Raw genomic sequence first — 16,322 nt, 5'->3', positions numbered from 1 at the left:
AAACCTCTCTAATGTGGAAAACAGGAATTTCCAGTTGACCCTATCAAAAGCTTTTTCTGCATCGAGAGTAACTATGATGGTTTTGTTTTTTTGAGTTGATGAATAATGCATTAAGTTAAAAAGTCTGCGTGTGTTGTTGGATGAAAGTCTACCTTTGATGAAACCGGTTTGATCTGGATGGATTATAAATGGTGTGACTTTTTCTATTCTATGTGCTAGTGCTTTGGCGATGATTTTAATGTCTACATTGATTAGGGAAATCGGACGATAACTTGACGGTAATGTTGGGTCTTTATTTGGTTTAAGAAGGAGTGAAATTGTGGCTGTGTTCATATTATCTGGGAGTTTTGATTTTTGTTTTGATTCAGTAATCATACGGATGAAGAGTGGTGATAAAATGGACCAAAAGTGTTTATAGAACTCAGCAGGGAATCCGTCGGGGCCTGGTGCTTTATTGTTTGGCATGATTTTATTAAAAAGGGCATTAAAAAGTTCATGTTCTGATAAGGGAGATTCCAGAGTATTTATTTGATGTTTACTGAGTTGAGGTAAGTTGATACTGTTGAGAAATGAGTCAATGTCTTTCTGATCTGGGTCTTTATTGGAGGAATATAATTTACTGTAAAAATTTTGAAAGATTTGATTTATTTCTTCTGGTGAGTTGGTGGATTTCCCTGCTGTGTCTGTAATCAGTGGTATTGTAGCTCTTTCCTTATTTTGTTTGATTTGATTTGCCAAATATTTACTAGATTTGTTACTATGATGAAAGTTTTCTTGTCTTAGCCTATGAATTAGGAATTGTGTATGTTTATTGATTAATTCATTCAATTTGAGTTTATATTTTCTTAATGAATCCTGTGTTTCTTCTGTTGGGTTATTTATGTTAATGTCTTCTAGTTGTTTAATTTTTTGTTCCAATTCTACTTGTTGATCCTTTTCTTTCCTTTTTTTGTAAACGGAGAATGAAATTATTTTTCCTCTTAGTACGACTTTCCCTGTTTCCCACAGAAGAGATGGAGATGTTTCTGGGGAGTCATTCATCTCTAGAAAGCATGCCCACTCTCTTTTGAAATAACTGTCAAAATCATGGTCTTTCAGAAGAGATGTGTTAAATCGCCATCTGGTAGTGGGTTTATGTTGACTAGTTGTGTTCCATTTTAATGTTACCGGGGCATGATCACTAATGACTATTGGATGGATCTTCGATTCAGAAATATTTGATATGATAGAATTACTGGTGAGAAAGAAGTCAATGCGGGAATATGAGTGGTGTACTGGTGAGAAAAATGAGTATTCTTTACTGTTAGGATGCTGTAGACGCCAACTATCGCCAAGACCAAAATCACTCATGAACTGTTTTATGGTTTCTGCAGATTTCCAAATGCGTTTATTGCCTAAACTATTACATCTATCTATTGTTGGATCTAGAACTGTATTGAAATCACCTGCGATTATGACTGGACAATTAGAAAAATTTGAAATTGAGGAGAAAAAGGTCTGGAAAAAGGATGGGTCGTCTGTGTTTGGGCCATATAAGTTGCCAATTGTGACTGGGCTATTATTAATGGAGATGTTTATGATAATGAAACGTCCTTCAGGGTCTGTAATGGTGGTATTATGAACAAAAGAGATTTTTTTATTTATTAGAATGCATACTTCTCTTTGTTTTGTGTTGTAGTGAGCAGAGAATAAATGACTGTAATTTGATGATTTAATTTTGTTGTAATCTGATTCTGATAGATGCGTTTCTTGCAGGAGACATATGTCGGCTTGTAGTTTATTTAAATGACTAAAAACTTTGACCTTCTTTGTCTGAGAACCAAATCCACGAACGTTCCAGGTTACAAAGGTGATAGATGACATGTTTTAGTGAAAAATAGACAAATGTACATGTGTGGGCCTGTTAGTACTGTACATGTATACATGTGAGTGTATGTACTCGAGTGGGTGTAGTAGTGTATATGTGTGTGTGCATAACAATGCAATGTTGTTGGCAGACTAACAAAAATACAGAAACACAACTGACAGAGTATACACAGCAGAACAGCAACAACAAAACAGAAACCATTAAATACAAACATATGGTGGAACATGAGAAGGGGGACACGAGACCTAGGTGCAAAAGTAGGAGCACATCCAATAGATTAACGAAACAAAGAAAGAAGTGAGTGTGTTTAGTTCAGTTTATGATTATGGCAGTTATTGACTCAGGAATAGAAGTGAAGTGTTCAGAAAAGCCAGGGAGTAATGTCCTTATCGCGATATAGTTGTCCATCTATGTATAATTTGTCCACTGTAATGATTGCCTTTTTTCCTTCATTTATTTTTTGTTTTCGGATTGGAAAGAGTTGTTTCCGGCGTTCGAGAATGTCCTTTGGATATTGCTCATTGAGTCCATAGTTTGTGCCTTTGAGTTGTCTGCCTTGCCTCTGAACCAGTTCTTTGTGTTTATAGTGTTCGAATTTTGCGATGATCGCTCGTGGTCGGCTGTTGTTGTTTTTGGATCTGATACGGTGAACACGGTGAAAGGTGATGCTCTGTACTGTTTCCGCTGGTAATTTGAGTTGTTTTATCATGAAGTCCTTGACTGATTTTTCGGGGTCGTCTGGAGTTTGTTCCGGGATGCCTGTAAAAACTAAATTTAGCACATTCTTGTGGGAAAAAAAAAATTCTTCCAAACAAAAAAAAATTCTGGTGCCAAACTTTTGAACGATAGTGTATATTGTTACAAAAGATTTCTATTTCCAAAAAAAAAAAAAAAAAAATTAAGCAGCACAACTGTTTCCAACGTTGATAATAAATCATCATATCAGAATGATTTCTGAAGGATCATGTGACACTGAAGACTGGAGTAATGATGCTGAAAATTCAGCTTTGATCACAGAAATAAATTATATTTTAAAGTATATTACCTGGGCACCTGGGCTTCATTTAACCAGCTATGATAGTTTGATCAAATTGTTCAGACTGTTCTATAAATGAACATGCATATCCCCAGGAAATGGTATCCATTATTACTGTTTGTTGTATTGTATTAAGTATTGTATTCACATGCTTTATGATACATTTAATGTAACTTCAATTATGCCATGTTTAGTGGCTATGGGTTTGTATCGTGAAGATTTAAATGCTTGTGTATATGAGATGGTGATACCTATGCAACATATTAGGATGACAAGAATCTTTAATAGTTTCTTCTTCAACAAACCAGTCACTTACATAGGCAAACGCCCTGCTAGAAACACAAAGGCTCATAAATTCCCCCATAGAGGAATTTTGCCGCTCGGAAATCCTACCCATCTCATTGGTCAGGTCAACCCTTAGGGGTGTGACTTCTCCTGGAGCTTAAAAGCCAGTGCACAATGTTCCTCCCTCTCTCTCTCTCTGGCCTACTCTGACAACACTGCAGCTGCAGCCATGTGCTTATCTAGAAGAGTAAAAGAACTCTTTCCTACTAAAAGTCAAACTAACCATGCAAGTTTGTCATTGTTCCTTTATTCATTGCAGAAGACATCGATTGCAACTTCAACACCATCAGACTTTCTACTGCAACGGTATATCCGGATGATCTTCAAAAGGCTGAGGCCTAATGCAAGTATCGTACAATATAATAAACTGCTGCTAGTTAGTTAAAGTTGTGAACCTTGAGTTTTGTAATGAATACTGATGATTCTTTCCTGGGTTTTTGGCTTCTCCATTTCCTGTCCCACTTCCGGTTCAACTCTATCATTGCTCATGTTACCTTGTGACCTGTGTGTATGTATGTGTTCGTTAGTTTAGTTATGTGTTCGTAATTTAGTTAATAAAACTTGTGCACAATACATATTTGGTTCTGATTCCGTCTGCTGATAACTTGTCTCTTAAATGATTTAGATCCTATTACCAGCTTTAAGCGATTAATTATTGATTAACAATCAATACTGAGTGTTCACAGAATTCACTGATTGATTTATTGTAATTTTAATATAGCTACATCCAGTTAATCTGATTAACTGATTCAAATAGTCATAATAAATCATAATTAATAATCATAATGAGTTATGAATAATTATTAATATTTCAACCTTTGAGCTAATATCGCTACACGTTTATCATCAATACCAGTATATTGCAACACCCCTAATCCCAGTCTAATTTTGATGATCATTTTCTGGCTGGCCTCAGTTCTCATCCACCCCGCAGACCCCTGCCTTTCCTCCAAGACCTCCACCAAGAGGTTTCGAGGTCCTGGAAGCAGCCCTTTTCAGCATGACTGACTAATCCCGTCACGCTGACTTCACCACCATAGCCAAGACGGCGGAGCAGGGTTATGTAGCGACGCCAGCCGTTGAGGAATCTCTCACTGCCCATCTCAAGCCATCTTACTGCCCTCCAAACCTGCAGGGTCACTTTTTTGGTTGGCAAGTCATTTGCCTCTCTCACTGTGGCCTGCTTCATATGAGACTGTGTCAGTGGTGGATCAATGGTCAAGGTGTATCTTGGCATTCCCATCAGAGGATCAAGGTTACGTGCAGAGGTTTTCTTACCTTGCTTTCTGGGGCGAGACCCAAGGACTTTTCTTGGGGTTTTTGGTTGAGAGGGGTCTGTTGCTGCAAGATGATCCCAACAGATGCCTCATTGATAGGCTATGGGAGCACATCTTGATTGCCATATAAACTTCCCAGAGATGCTGGCGGTGTTTTTGGCTTCAGACAATCATCACACCTGGAGGTCTTTACAAGACTTCTCTCTCTCTCTCTCTCTCTCTCTCTCTCTCTCTCTGTGTCAGAAAATACCAGATTTTGCCAATATCTGGCATTTAAAGTCAACACATTGTCATGTTAACTCTGTCTTATCTTGGGTTTGCAGAAGAAGCAGGGAAGAGCAGAAAGCAGGAGACCAAGTGACGGAATCAACTGAGTTTATTGAACAATCTTAGTTGTGTCTATCATCTGACAAGCACTGATTTCACCAGTGTTATTATACAAAGCAAAGCCACAGGAAAAGTTACTTTTCACATATACACTAGTGTAAAATTAAAAATCACTTAATACTGAAATATAAAATGAACACACACACACACACACACACACACACAAATACAGCAGGTTGCTCTCAAGAACTCAGATTTGATCCTAACATCCTTCACCTCCTTTTGATTTACTTCAAATCTCAGTCTCAAGGCTTCCCATTTATTGTTTTTTGTTGCTATGTCACTTTCTCTGGTCATGTTTTATAATGTTTTCTCTGTTGACTCCAGATTGATGTTGACAAGCTCTGAGTTGCTGCTTGTGATCTTTTCTTTGTTGACGAGGGTGACCATCTCCTGCTCCCGAGTGACTGACGCTGATGCACCGTTTTCTGCACTGCTGCTGTTTTTTGTGATAATCAGAGTCTGTTTCTTGCCACACCATCTGAGGGTAAATAAAATACGCACATTCAGTAATACCCAGTAAAAGTGTTTACATAACCCTAAGCCGTAGCGCTAAACCTGAAACCTAAAATGACTCATGGGACACCCTACGTTCTTGTAAGGGACACGCACATGCGGCTGCCATTGTAAGTCCACATGAAGTGTGCCATTTGGGACAGGGCCTAAGTGCAGGAAAGACTGTCCAAGGTCTGAAAATATCAAGACTAACCCTAATACAACATCAAAATGCTATTTAGTGTGTACCACAGTTCATCACGTTCAGGAGCCCACAGCCCTTCCCTCCAGAGAGAAGTAGTGTGTTTTCATCAAGATGACAACAATGATATTATGGAGCATATGTATGTTAGTGTCAATGGTGCTGTATATGAGTATGGTTTCTAAAACCAGTCGGCATGACTTAAAAATAAAGTTACCAAAACAGTTGCTATTAAGTTTTTATGACCGCTCAAATGTTCTACACACACTCTCAAGATTCACACTTGCACACGTAACACAACTAATACAAAAACCACAGGTGTTGGTATTATGACAGACATGTAGAATTTTAACATCTATAGTATTTTAATATATATTTATTTGTAATATCTGCGTTACAAAAGACGTACCTTTTTCTTTTTACTACAATAACACAGAGAAGCACAACGAGGAGAACTGCCAAAATTGTCAGTAAAATGACCAGCCAGTCTGTAAAAGGATTATAACAAATAACATGTTATTTCAAACTGATAAAAATCATTCAGTGCAGTTGTATAAGTCAGACTGCAAATAACAATGACTTTGAGCAATGAGACCACAGCCTACAAAATACATGTCTACATGCTTTTCCCTTTTGAGGCTCCTCAAATATGTGAGGAAAATAACTTAGAAATGACTTGTTTGTCTGCTGTCAGCAATTAATCAAATTCAGAAGACATCTTGGAACATTGCTTGCTGGAAGGCAAAAAATAATCACAGAAGATGCTCTTTGGTCTGGTTTCAATCATAAAAATCCAAGGCACTGTATTGCAAATGTATTCATAGGGATACAATTCCACTTCCACAATTATGAGTCTCTTCTTGAGTAATGTGTTCAATTTTCTGTTAATGCCTTTGGTTTTGCATTCATTTCTAAACCAGCTAATATAGAGTGTTTCAGGTGTGGTTGAAATTATACTATATGTTAATTCAAACAAAACTGTTAAAGTGTGTAGTATTAAGAGTGAAAATACCACAACCACTCACTTTCACCATCAGGATCAGACCTCAATCCTGACCCTAACCTAACTGAACACACTGAAACAAGCTAATCCAGGCCTTCAGAACTGCTTGCAAATTGGGATTGGTACTAAAGTCTGCAAGAAACTCCCTCATAATTCCCACCCTGGTGTAAATTTGTCAGTGTGTTGTCAATCCAGGCTTGTAAATGTAAATAGTAGTCTCAAAATAAATACAATTGATTTGGGTATGATTTATATATTATAAAAAAAGGCTTTCTAACCTGATGACCTGACCGTATCTGATCCTGAAGATCTGTGGTTTGGGTTGACATCTCCTGGAGCTGGAGTAACAAAAACAGAAGCACACATACAGCACAGTTCAAATGAGATGTAAGAAGTCATATCCTGTAACAATTCTTAAAAATAAAGGTTCTGAAAGGGGGTTTTCATTAGTGATGCCATAGAAGAATCATTTTAGGTTCCCAAAGAACCTTCGTTCATTTTAATTCATTTTAATAATCTAAAGAACCTTTTTACCACTATAAAGAACCTTCTAGTGGTTTCATGGATGTTAAAGGTTCTTTATGTAACCATCGATGCCAATAAAGAACCTTTATTTTGAAGTGTCCATACATCCCAGATATGGCAGGATAAAACAGTATATTACTTATTAACCTTTTGTCAAACATTAAGAATGGACTGAGATTTGGCTAATATTCCTATAATAAAATGTCACCTGTTTTATTGGCTGGTGTTTCATGAGTGGACGTTCTCTTGCCCATTGCCAGCTCTGTGGTGTGTGTATTTGGCTGTGAGGTTGTGGACTCCTCTATATGCTCTGTATGGTCTATATCATGTGTCTGATCGGTCTCATTGTCCTCCACTGGGCTCCATGTGGCACTGGTTTGTGTCCGGAGAACTGGAGTAGACACTGATGAATCTCCCAACTCCTCAGACGTTGAAGTGTCATTATCTTCCCCTCCAGTGTCTTCTTGGAGTGTTGTGACTGCTGTGAAATGACAATTATGCAGAGCTTTGTATATGCATACCAAACTTTGATTGTGTGGAGAAATGGACTTTCTTTAAAAAACTTTTCAACCTGCTGTCAGTAAAAAATTTAACAGATATTTACATTTATTTAGACACAATAAATACACAACATCACAAACAAATGACATAACCTACTCAAATATTGACTTACATTATTTTAATATTATTTTGTATATTTTTAATTTTTCATGTGTAATGTTACTCAATGTTCTGTTAATGTTAAGATTCTTTTTTAATATGCCAGAAAAGGTTACTGCAGGTTATCACTTTATTAAAATTATGCCAAAGTAAACAACAGTAACACCTTATTTCGATGGATTCAACTAACTACAAGTAACTTTGCAACTATATGTCAACTAACAATACGGTTTTCTCAGGATGAATTTTGAGTGTTAAAGCTTTCTAATGGTACCATTTATGATTATTACTAAAACATGTGATAGGGGAAAAAGGTAATAAATTACTGTCCTGCTACTGGCACACTAACAGTTAACAGGCTATTACACTGTACGATCTTTCAGATAAAAGTGTCTTCAAAATGCATAAATGTAAAATGTTATACCTGTAGATGGTGTGGTAGAGTTGACATCTGTTTTATTTATAATCTCAGTGATCTCAGCTCTACAGTTCTTCACTGACAAATCTGTTTAAAATGTAATGTTTAGTTAAATAGACAGTTGATCATGAGTTGACTAAAACATACACCATGTTGCACAAATCAAACCTGTAGCATCGTAACAGAAGGCGTCATATTTCTTTCCGTCTTGAATCTTCTTGACGATGCCAGTTTTGCCGCCAGCACAGAGCGAGTTTATCTTGTGACGGAGAATCACCAGCTCTGTGCTGTTTACCCAGCCATACCTGCAGAGAAAATACAGGTGGACCTGAAGTTGATGATGATTCTGCATGTTTGATGAAGTCAGTTAGTGATGTTCAGTTGAATGTCTAACCTGCATGTCTGTAGTCCATTGTTATAGGCTTCCTCCACCTGCTCCATATTGGCTAATGAAGAAGACAAATCCTCACACAAGCTCTGGGCCATCTCAAACGTCAGACTATAGCGATTTTTCCCTTGTAAATGAAACACTCCAACATAGCTGCAGCTCCGTGCACTCACCGCTGAAAGACAAACAGGGCAGAAATAACAGAAATAAATGAATTATATTTATATAGTGGCATTCTAGAACACGAGAATTTCTGAAAAGCATACCAGACAAAGTAAGAGAAAGGAAACAGTAACAGAGGACAAAGGTTTAGAGCAGATTTGAGCATAAAAAATCTTTAATCTTAAAGAGGGAAAGGAGCTGATAACACAGAGACCTGCATAAAGGTCAAGAGCTTTGGGGACCAATTAATAACACTTCACATTAATCTGGTCAAGTCTAGAGGTTACGGTGCTAGAGTGGATGGAGTAGTTAAGACATGGATCTAATCGCAGACTGATTTATTCAAACAAAAAAAGATGAAGAGATTCCAGAAAACAAATAAGGCACAACAGTTTAAACATTAAAACCAACACATGACAAATTAAACAGAGGGCTATAAATGCACAGAATAATGAGGAACTAATAGAACCCCAATGTAAGGAAGCTTAGCATAGCTTAAAATACTAACAGTGGTTTTGGAGGATCATTTTGCATGTTATTAATCTTATTAACTGGACTCCTGTGACCAAACTGATGTGCTTGTGTCCTGAACTCAAATTACAAGGTTCAATGCTCAACGCAGCATCAGATGTTGGCGCTATGGGGAACCCGGTGTCTGAAGCATGTGTGAAATCACGCCAGTCTCACTGGCTGACAGTAGTCCTATGATGTCACATGTAGCACCCATGCATATAAAAGAGTGCTTGCATTACACATCATCACCTTTGTTGTCTTCAGGAAGTCACTTTGTCTGTGTGCTGTCTGTGAAGTGTGTGTGTCTTGCAAAAAAAAAAGAGAATAATGGTGAGCACAAAGCAGCAATTCAGATCGTGTGCATCGCCATGTCCACACTTTATAATGATTTTATAATCTGTGTCTTGTTGTGACAAGTTCACAGTTAGTAATCTCTGCTCCTGCTTGGCTCTCTTTGCGAGAGATGGGATTCAAGCGTCCACACCTCATAGTTCTGGCCCTGCATTTGCTGAGGCAGCGTGACTACTATGATCGTAGGGATTGCAGGTGGAGCTGGCAGAGGAGCTCGAGGTGGTTTCTCTTTTGCAAGATTTGTGTGCTATCTCCAAGGCTCTCATACCCGATCTGGAAGCCTGCTCTGCGGCCTCTTCCAACTTGGCTGAGAGTATGGCTTGTACTTCTAAGGAACTAGATGTGGAGGCAGTTGAGTTGGATATTACCAGCGAGTCCAACTTCTCCCTTGCTAGCCCCGCATATGAAAAGTTTGTGGAGCCTATGACCCGCACTATGGCTAGACTAAGTTTAAACTGGTCTGATTTAAAGCAGGATGTCGCTCATAGCTGTTTGGAAGAGCGATTCCTGTTGGGTCATAAGCATCCCTCTCCGGTGAGCCTTCCATTTCTCCTGGACCTGCACACTGAGGTGTGAGGCTCGTGGAGAAATCCTTATACCGCTCATGTAGTTGCCTCAGCACATTCAAATTATTCAGGCATATGTGAGGATTCCCCAGGTAGAACCTCGCTGGCTATCTTTCTCCTGGGTCGGCATCCGCACTGAAGGCTCCCGTCTTGCCTTTAATCGTGGCTGGTGGGCAAAGCATATGTGGTTGTACTCACTTAGGCGTTTGCTTTCCCATCAGTTTCCTGCATAGGTTATTATGACAAAAGGTGAATTTCATCACTGTAAGTGTTCCATTTTGTTATTTTTAAACCCTCCAGGGCATTAAGCTGGAAGGTAAAATACAGCTTCAGTACGCCTTTTAAAAACAGGAAAGGGGGAGTGAGAGCAGTAGTAGATTGTGACTTTTAGGCAGTTTACACCTGGTATTTTGATCTGTCTCTTTTGTTCACTTTCAACCACTTCTGTCCTGATTTCTTCAAAAGAAGGCTCTATGGGCGGGTACATTTTTTCAGATCTTTCGATCTAATGGACAAAATAAGCTCTCACAATTTACATATGAACACAACGAAGATGACAGAAAAACACACGGAGAGCATCAGCTTTCGTTTCTGCACTGACAGCCACAAGACCGGCCGAATGTGTTGAGTGCGTGTTGGAAATGGTGAGAGAACATTGTGTTTGGTACATTTGGTCTTCAAACCAAACTTGGGTCTTCAGCCGACAAAGTTTAAATCTCATCTGGCTAGCGCACTTTCCATAATTTTTATGCGCTGGGTCAGTAGGCAGAGAGTAGGCGTCTTTTGAGGCTGTTCGAACACATTCAACCACGTGAGCATTTCCACTACGAACGCAATCCGGTCAAATGCGTTTTTGACTATCTCTGGAGGTGGTCGAAAGTAGACAAGCTTAAAACGTTTTAGACCTCGTTTACACCTGTATTTAGTGTTGTCCACTTGTGATCCGATCAACCAAAATGCAACTTAATACCAGGTGAAAAAGGGCCATAGTCCCTACTATGCACCCTTGTGAATAACTGTATGGAGCCTGACAGGTGAGAGCTGGTGTGGTCAAGTCACGGCCCACTCTCTCATCCGTCACCCTACACAATTCATTGACTGGGGATTAAAGAAGGACTGTGCTCCTGTGTAGGTATGAGTATAAAGCTTGGCAGGTGAGAGCTGAAGTGAACTAAGCCACAAGAAGTGGCCCATTATCTCACCCATTGCCCTCCCCAATTGTCAGATTGGGGTTTAAAGCAGCGCTATATGCTCCCTTATTGAGTGACGGTTATAGTATACTAGATAGAACTTGGCAGATAATAGTTGAGGTTTACCATGTCACAGGAAGTGACCCACTCTCTCACCCTTCCCCAATCTATCAGATCAGCTCAAATCAGCTGTTAAGGCAGTTCTGCAGAAAACTTTTCTGGTTCATGTGGTCTTGGCTGAACTTTGCTATCACTGTAAATGTCATAGAATGATCAAGAGACGATTGCAGATTCTATACAAGAATACATGAAGTTATCAAGAAAATGGCAGTCATCTTTATTCTTGAATTGTTTTTAAAAATTAGTTACATTAAAAGCTGTGTCCAGATGTGTGTGTAATACTGTAGCTGACCATATCACAGTATTCATGATGCTAATTGCATTCTGAGGTAACCTCAGGAAAAAGTGCCAATGACATGGTTCATGACAATACGGCAATAGATTCATAAAATACAACATTTTACAGCACAATTGAAAGTGGCCAACATTAGTAAAATTGTGTTTAATTAATTTTCTTATCCCCCAACATGGCTCGGTACTAAAAATGCATTTTAGAGCAGATAGGTTTGTTATAAGAAAATTGTTTGGGAACATTTGTGGAAAAAATAGTGCCAGACCCTGTTTATGTCAGGTTTTGAGTTTTAAGTAATACAAACAACAGATAACACTTCAAAATAGACTGTTCTGGAAATGCCGGAGGAGTATAACATTATACGAGACGATAACTGACAAAGGACTGAACAGAAGAGTACAGGGAGTATATATACATATAATAAATGAGGGAACTACACGGGAACACCTGGACAAAGATGAACTAATCTGTAATAATAGAAACTAACGGGAACTCACACAGGCACAACAGGAACTAACTAAACAGAACATAATCGTGACAGTTTATATTAAACAATGAATCACACACACACAGTACATTGTTGTCAGGTTCTGTGTAGGCTGTAGTAAGCGCACGATCACAAAGGATAACAAAAGCAGCCTTTAATAGTAAATTCGACTAGGAACATGTAGGAGAATCACAGGGAAGATGCTGAGGAAATAACCAATACAAAACAATACTGGACAATGAAACAAAGGAAACTGAGGGCTTAAATACAAGCCAGAAGGATCAACTGAACAGAAACAGCTGCATAGAACTAATTACCACCAAAGAATCTAACTAGGGAACCCAGGCAAACCAGAACACAATGAAACTAAACCAAAACAGAGCATACATGTTACTGCTGTATCGTACAGTGTTGGCAGAGCTGGGTAGCAACAGATTATATGTACTCTGGATTACGTAATCAGATTCCAAAAACCAAGTACTTGTAATTAAAGTAAACTATTTTTTTTAAAATACTTGTAATCAGACTACAGTTACTTTTTTATGGATTACATATTATTTACACAGTGGCAGTAAGTTGTTCACAATTTCATTCTCCTAATTTTTCATTTTTTTTAACGTTTATATTTTTTTTCATAATAAACCTGCCAATTATATACGTTTATGATTCTTCAAGTTTTTCTGGCGGTAAGGGGGAAATTTAGATGAAATATAGATGAAATATTTGATGTAGCAGTGATATTGCTGTGAGTTTTATGTTTTTCAATATTTGTTGCTGTTTTCTAAATGCATTTAATTTTAAGTAAATATGTTTTAAAATCATCAGATGTGGTATTGTTTTATTCAGTGTTACTATCAGCAAACACTAACAGGTACATTAGTGTTAGTATTTTGAAGTATTAACTGTCCATACATTGAATATTTTTTTGGAATAATAGGACTTAGGACTTAGAAGAAAACATCATTTTATTCCAGCCCTTATGGTTATAATCAAAAATTATCTTACTATAGTGTCACCTTGTGGCTGAATCTCACAAAATATGGTAAACACCCTAAATGAAAATACCAAATTTTATAATTTTCAGTCATCCAGAATTATTATCAGAATTATAATCAGCTGCTGGGCTTTTGATTTTGATTAACCCATGAACTCCCAAAAAATCTTCCTGCACAACTTTTGTTGATTTGGCAAAACTCCAGTGACTATTTTGCAAAAGTTTCCAATGTGTTTGTATAAAACCTCTCAGAAATGCTCTTATAAATAGTCTTAAGCTTTGACTTGAGTGTTTAAAATTCTTAAAAGCAGCTTTCAGCAAAGTATAAGACTCACTCTTCAGAGATGACTGAGGTGATGTAAGGACTACAACAGGATTTCTACATTGTGTTCAAGAGTTTAAAGCCACAGCCACTACTTACAATTTTGTTGGCCATGGCCTAAGACTACAGTAATTTTCCCACTTTCAAAATGTTTCTGAATTTATTTAACATGACATTATTACTGGTCATAAAGGGCAACTTGACTTAATATCACTGTCACACAGTAAAGTCCAGTTATTGTGTAAGATACTGTTGTTTTCTTAGAAGTTCAGTTTTCCTGTTCTCTTCCGATGATGAAGGTTAGCATGTGGGTGTATGAAGATGTGTATCTATCTACAACTCAAATTAAGGAAATGTTGAACGTTTTTTTAAATTTGAATAAAATGAAAACTAAAAGACTTTCAAATCACATGAGCCAATATTTTATTCACAATAGAACATAAATAACATAACACATGTTTAAACTGAGAAATTTTACACTTTTATCCACTAAATGAGCTCATTTCCAATTTGATGCCTGCTACAGGTCTCAAAAAAGTTGGCACGGGGGCAACAAATGGCTGAAAAAGCAAGACATTTTGAAAAGATTCAGCTGGGAGAACATCTAGCAACTAATCAAGTTAATTGATATCAGGTCTGTAACATGATTATCTATAAAAGGGATGTCTTAGAGAGGCAGAGTCTCTCAGAAGTAGAGATGGGCAGAGCTGTGAAAGAGTGCGTAAAAAGATTGTGGAATATTTTAAAAACAATGTTCCTCAACGTCAAATTGCAAAGGCTTTGCAAATCTCATCATCTACAGTGCATAACATCATCAAAAGATTCAGAGAAACTGGAGAAATCTCTGTGCGTAAGGGACAAGGCCGAAGACCTTTATTGGATGCCCGTGATCTTCGAGCCCTCAGACGACACTGCATCACTCATCGGCATGATTGTGTCAATGACATTACTAAATGGGCCCAGGAATACTTCCAGAAACCACTGTCGATAAACACAATCCGCCGTGCCATCTGAAACTCTCGCTGGTTTTCTTTTGCCAACTAAAGCTCTATCGTGCAAAAAGGAAGCCATATGTGAACATGGTCCAGAAGCGCCGTCGTGTCCTGTGGGCCAAGGCTCATTTAAAATGGACTCTTTCAAAGTGGAAAAGTGTTCTATGGTCAGACGAGTCCAAATTTGACATCACGGACGCCGTGTCCTCCAGGCTAAAGAGGACGGAGACCTTCCAGCGTGTCATCAGCTGTTCAGTTCAAAAGCCAGCATCTCTGATGGTACGGGGGTGCATAAGTGCATACGATATAGGGCAGCTTGCATGTTTTGGAAGGCACTATGAATGCTGTTTTTAGTTTTTAGAGCAACGTATGCTCCCCTACAGACGACGTCTATTTCAGGGAAGGCCTTGTGTATTTCAGCAGGACAATGCAAAACCTGATTTCTCAGTTTAAACATTTGTTATGTTATCTATGTTCTATTGTGAATAAAATATTGGCTCATGTGATTTGAAAATCTTTTACTTTTTATTTTATTCAAATTTAAAAAACGTCCCAACATTTCCAGAATTTGGGTTGTAGAGAGAGGGATAATCGTTTGATGGGCTGAGAACAAGCTCTACTACACACAGAGATGCTAACAGGAGGAAAAATCTGGACAGTCGTTTTTATTCACTTTTGATACTATTGAAACTCTCGCTGGTTTTCTTTTGAAATGCTGAAATTTACAGCTGCCCAGTAGCATGTCTCTCCAACCAACAAAGAGTTTCTCAGCATTCCCTCAACACAAACACACTTTGACATCTTTCATGCTGAGTTTTTACATAAAACATGTCAACAACTCCAGTCAAAGTGACAGAGAACAAAGTAAATCAGAGATGGTTTAGTGGCTGACTGTGGCATTGACTACTTTCGTTTTGTTCTCCATGTAGGTATTTATTGGTATTTCAGTCACAAAGAACCTCAGAGGTGGTGAAAGATGTGAAAAAGACATCATGATATAAAACAATACAGCTCAGCAGCAAAGCACAGATTTATCCATCCAACTTACATTTGGCAAGTCAAGTATCAAGGTTTTCAAGAACTAGTGACAATCTTTAGAACAAAATGTTACCACAGTGACCGCCGAGTCTTGCGAAAACTGTTTTTTTGGGGGGGGGGTTGAGCTTTCATTTCCTGCATATGTGGTACAACACAAAGAGATGCTCAAAGACTTCAAGTGAGGAACAATCTGCAAACAACATTACACATTCCGCACCATTTCATTTCTCTCACATTGATTTATTCTTTCCATTCGACTGGGTTTTTAAACAGCCTAAACTCTCTGCTGGTTTGCTCTTGAGATGCTGAAGTTTTCAGCTGCATATCCTGTTCTCTTCAGGAGTGAGTTTAACTGTACACATACACAAGCAACAGCGCTGCTCCAATCATAGTCAAAAATACACAAAGTCATGATCCCTCTGACGAGTTTTCTCACCTGTGGTCGCCTCTGATCTGGAGGAGGCCAGTAATCCAGACACGAGTCCCAGCAGTACCATCCACATCCTGATGACCGCAGAGGTTGTTGTAGAATAGAGCTGGGATAGAGTTTGCTGTAAATTTGAAGTATTGTGAGGTGAGGTTTCAGTGTCCGCTCTAATAGAGATGAGAGGAAAGGGTGGTGCATGTTTGAACACTCCCTTCTACTCCTCCCTCAACCGCTCTCTGTCTCTCTCTCTCCTTCAGTGTGTTCA

General features: G+C 38.3%; 1 protein-coding gene across 2 annotated transcripts in view; it reads right to left on the bottom strand.

Moving 5' to 3' along the window:
* Nucleotides 1-16,322, bottom strand: part of cd44b (CD44 molecule (Indian blood group) b) — a 176,085-nt gene extending 159,763 nt beyond the window's left edge. Inside the window, exons 1-8 of one of the 2 annotated variants that reach the window (XM_051885248.1) lie at nucleotides 16,067-16,293; nucleotides 8,610-8,778; nucleotides 8,384-8,520; nucleotides 8,222-8,302; nucleotides 7,346-7,618; nucleotides 6,891-6,950; nucleotides 6,019-6,097; nucleotides 4,884-5,393 (exon numbers count right to left, since the gene is read on the bottom strand). In XM_051885248.1, coding sequence (XP_051741208.1) covers nucleotides 5,213-5,393; nucleotides 6,019-6,097; nucleotides 6,891-6,950; nucleotides 7,346-7,618; nucleotides 8,222-8,302; nucleotides 8,384-8,520; nucleotides 8,610-8,778; nucleotides 16,067-16,133 — 1,047 coding nt within the window. In that variant the 5' untranslated portion in view covers nucleotides 16,134-16,293 and the 3' untranslated portion in view covers nucleotides 4,884-5,212. Of the gene's footprint in view, nucleotides 1-4,883; nucleotides 5,394-6,018; nucleotides 6,098-6,890; nucleotides 6,951-7,345; nucleotides 7,619-8,221; nucleotides 8,303-8,383; nucleotides 8,521-8,609; nucleotides 8,779-16,066 lie in introns of those variants that run through there. The other variant, XM_051885242.1, reaches the window with a different exon arrangement.

Source organism: Ctenopharyngodon idella, chromosome 24 (genome assembly GCF_019924925.1).
Source record: "Ctenopharyngodon idella isolate HZGC_01 chromosome 24, HZGC01, whole genome shotgun sequence".
Classification (NCBI taxonomy): domain Eukaryota; kingdom Metazoa; phylum Chordata; class Actinopteri; order Cypriniformes; family Xenocyprididae; genus Ctenopharyngodon; species Ctenopharyngodon idella.
The sequence above is the reverse complement of the archived record's forward strand: the minus strand, read 5'-3'. Positions and strand labels throughout refer to the sequence as shown.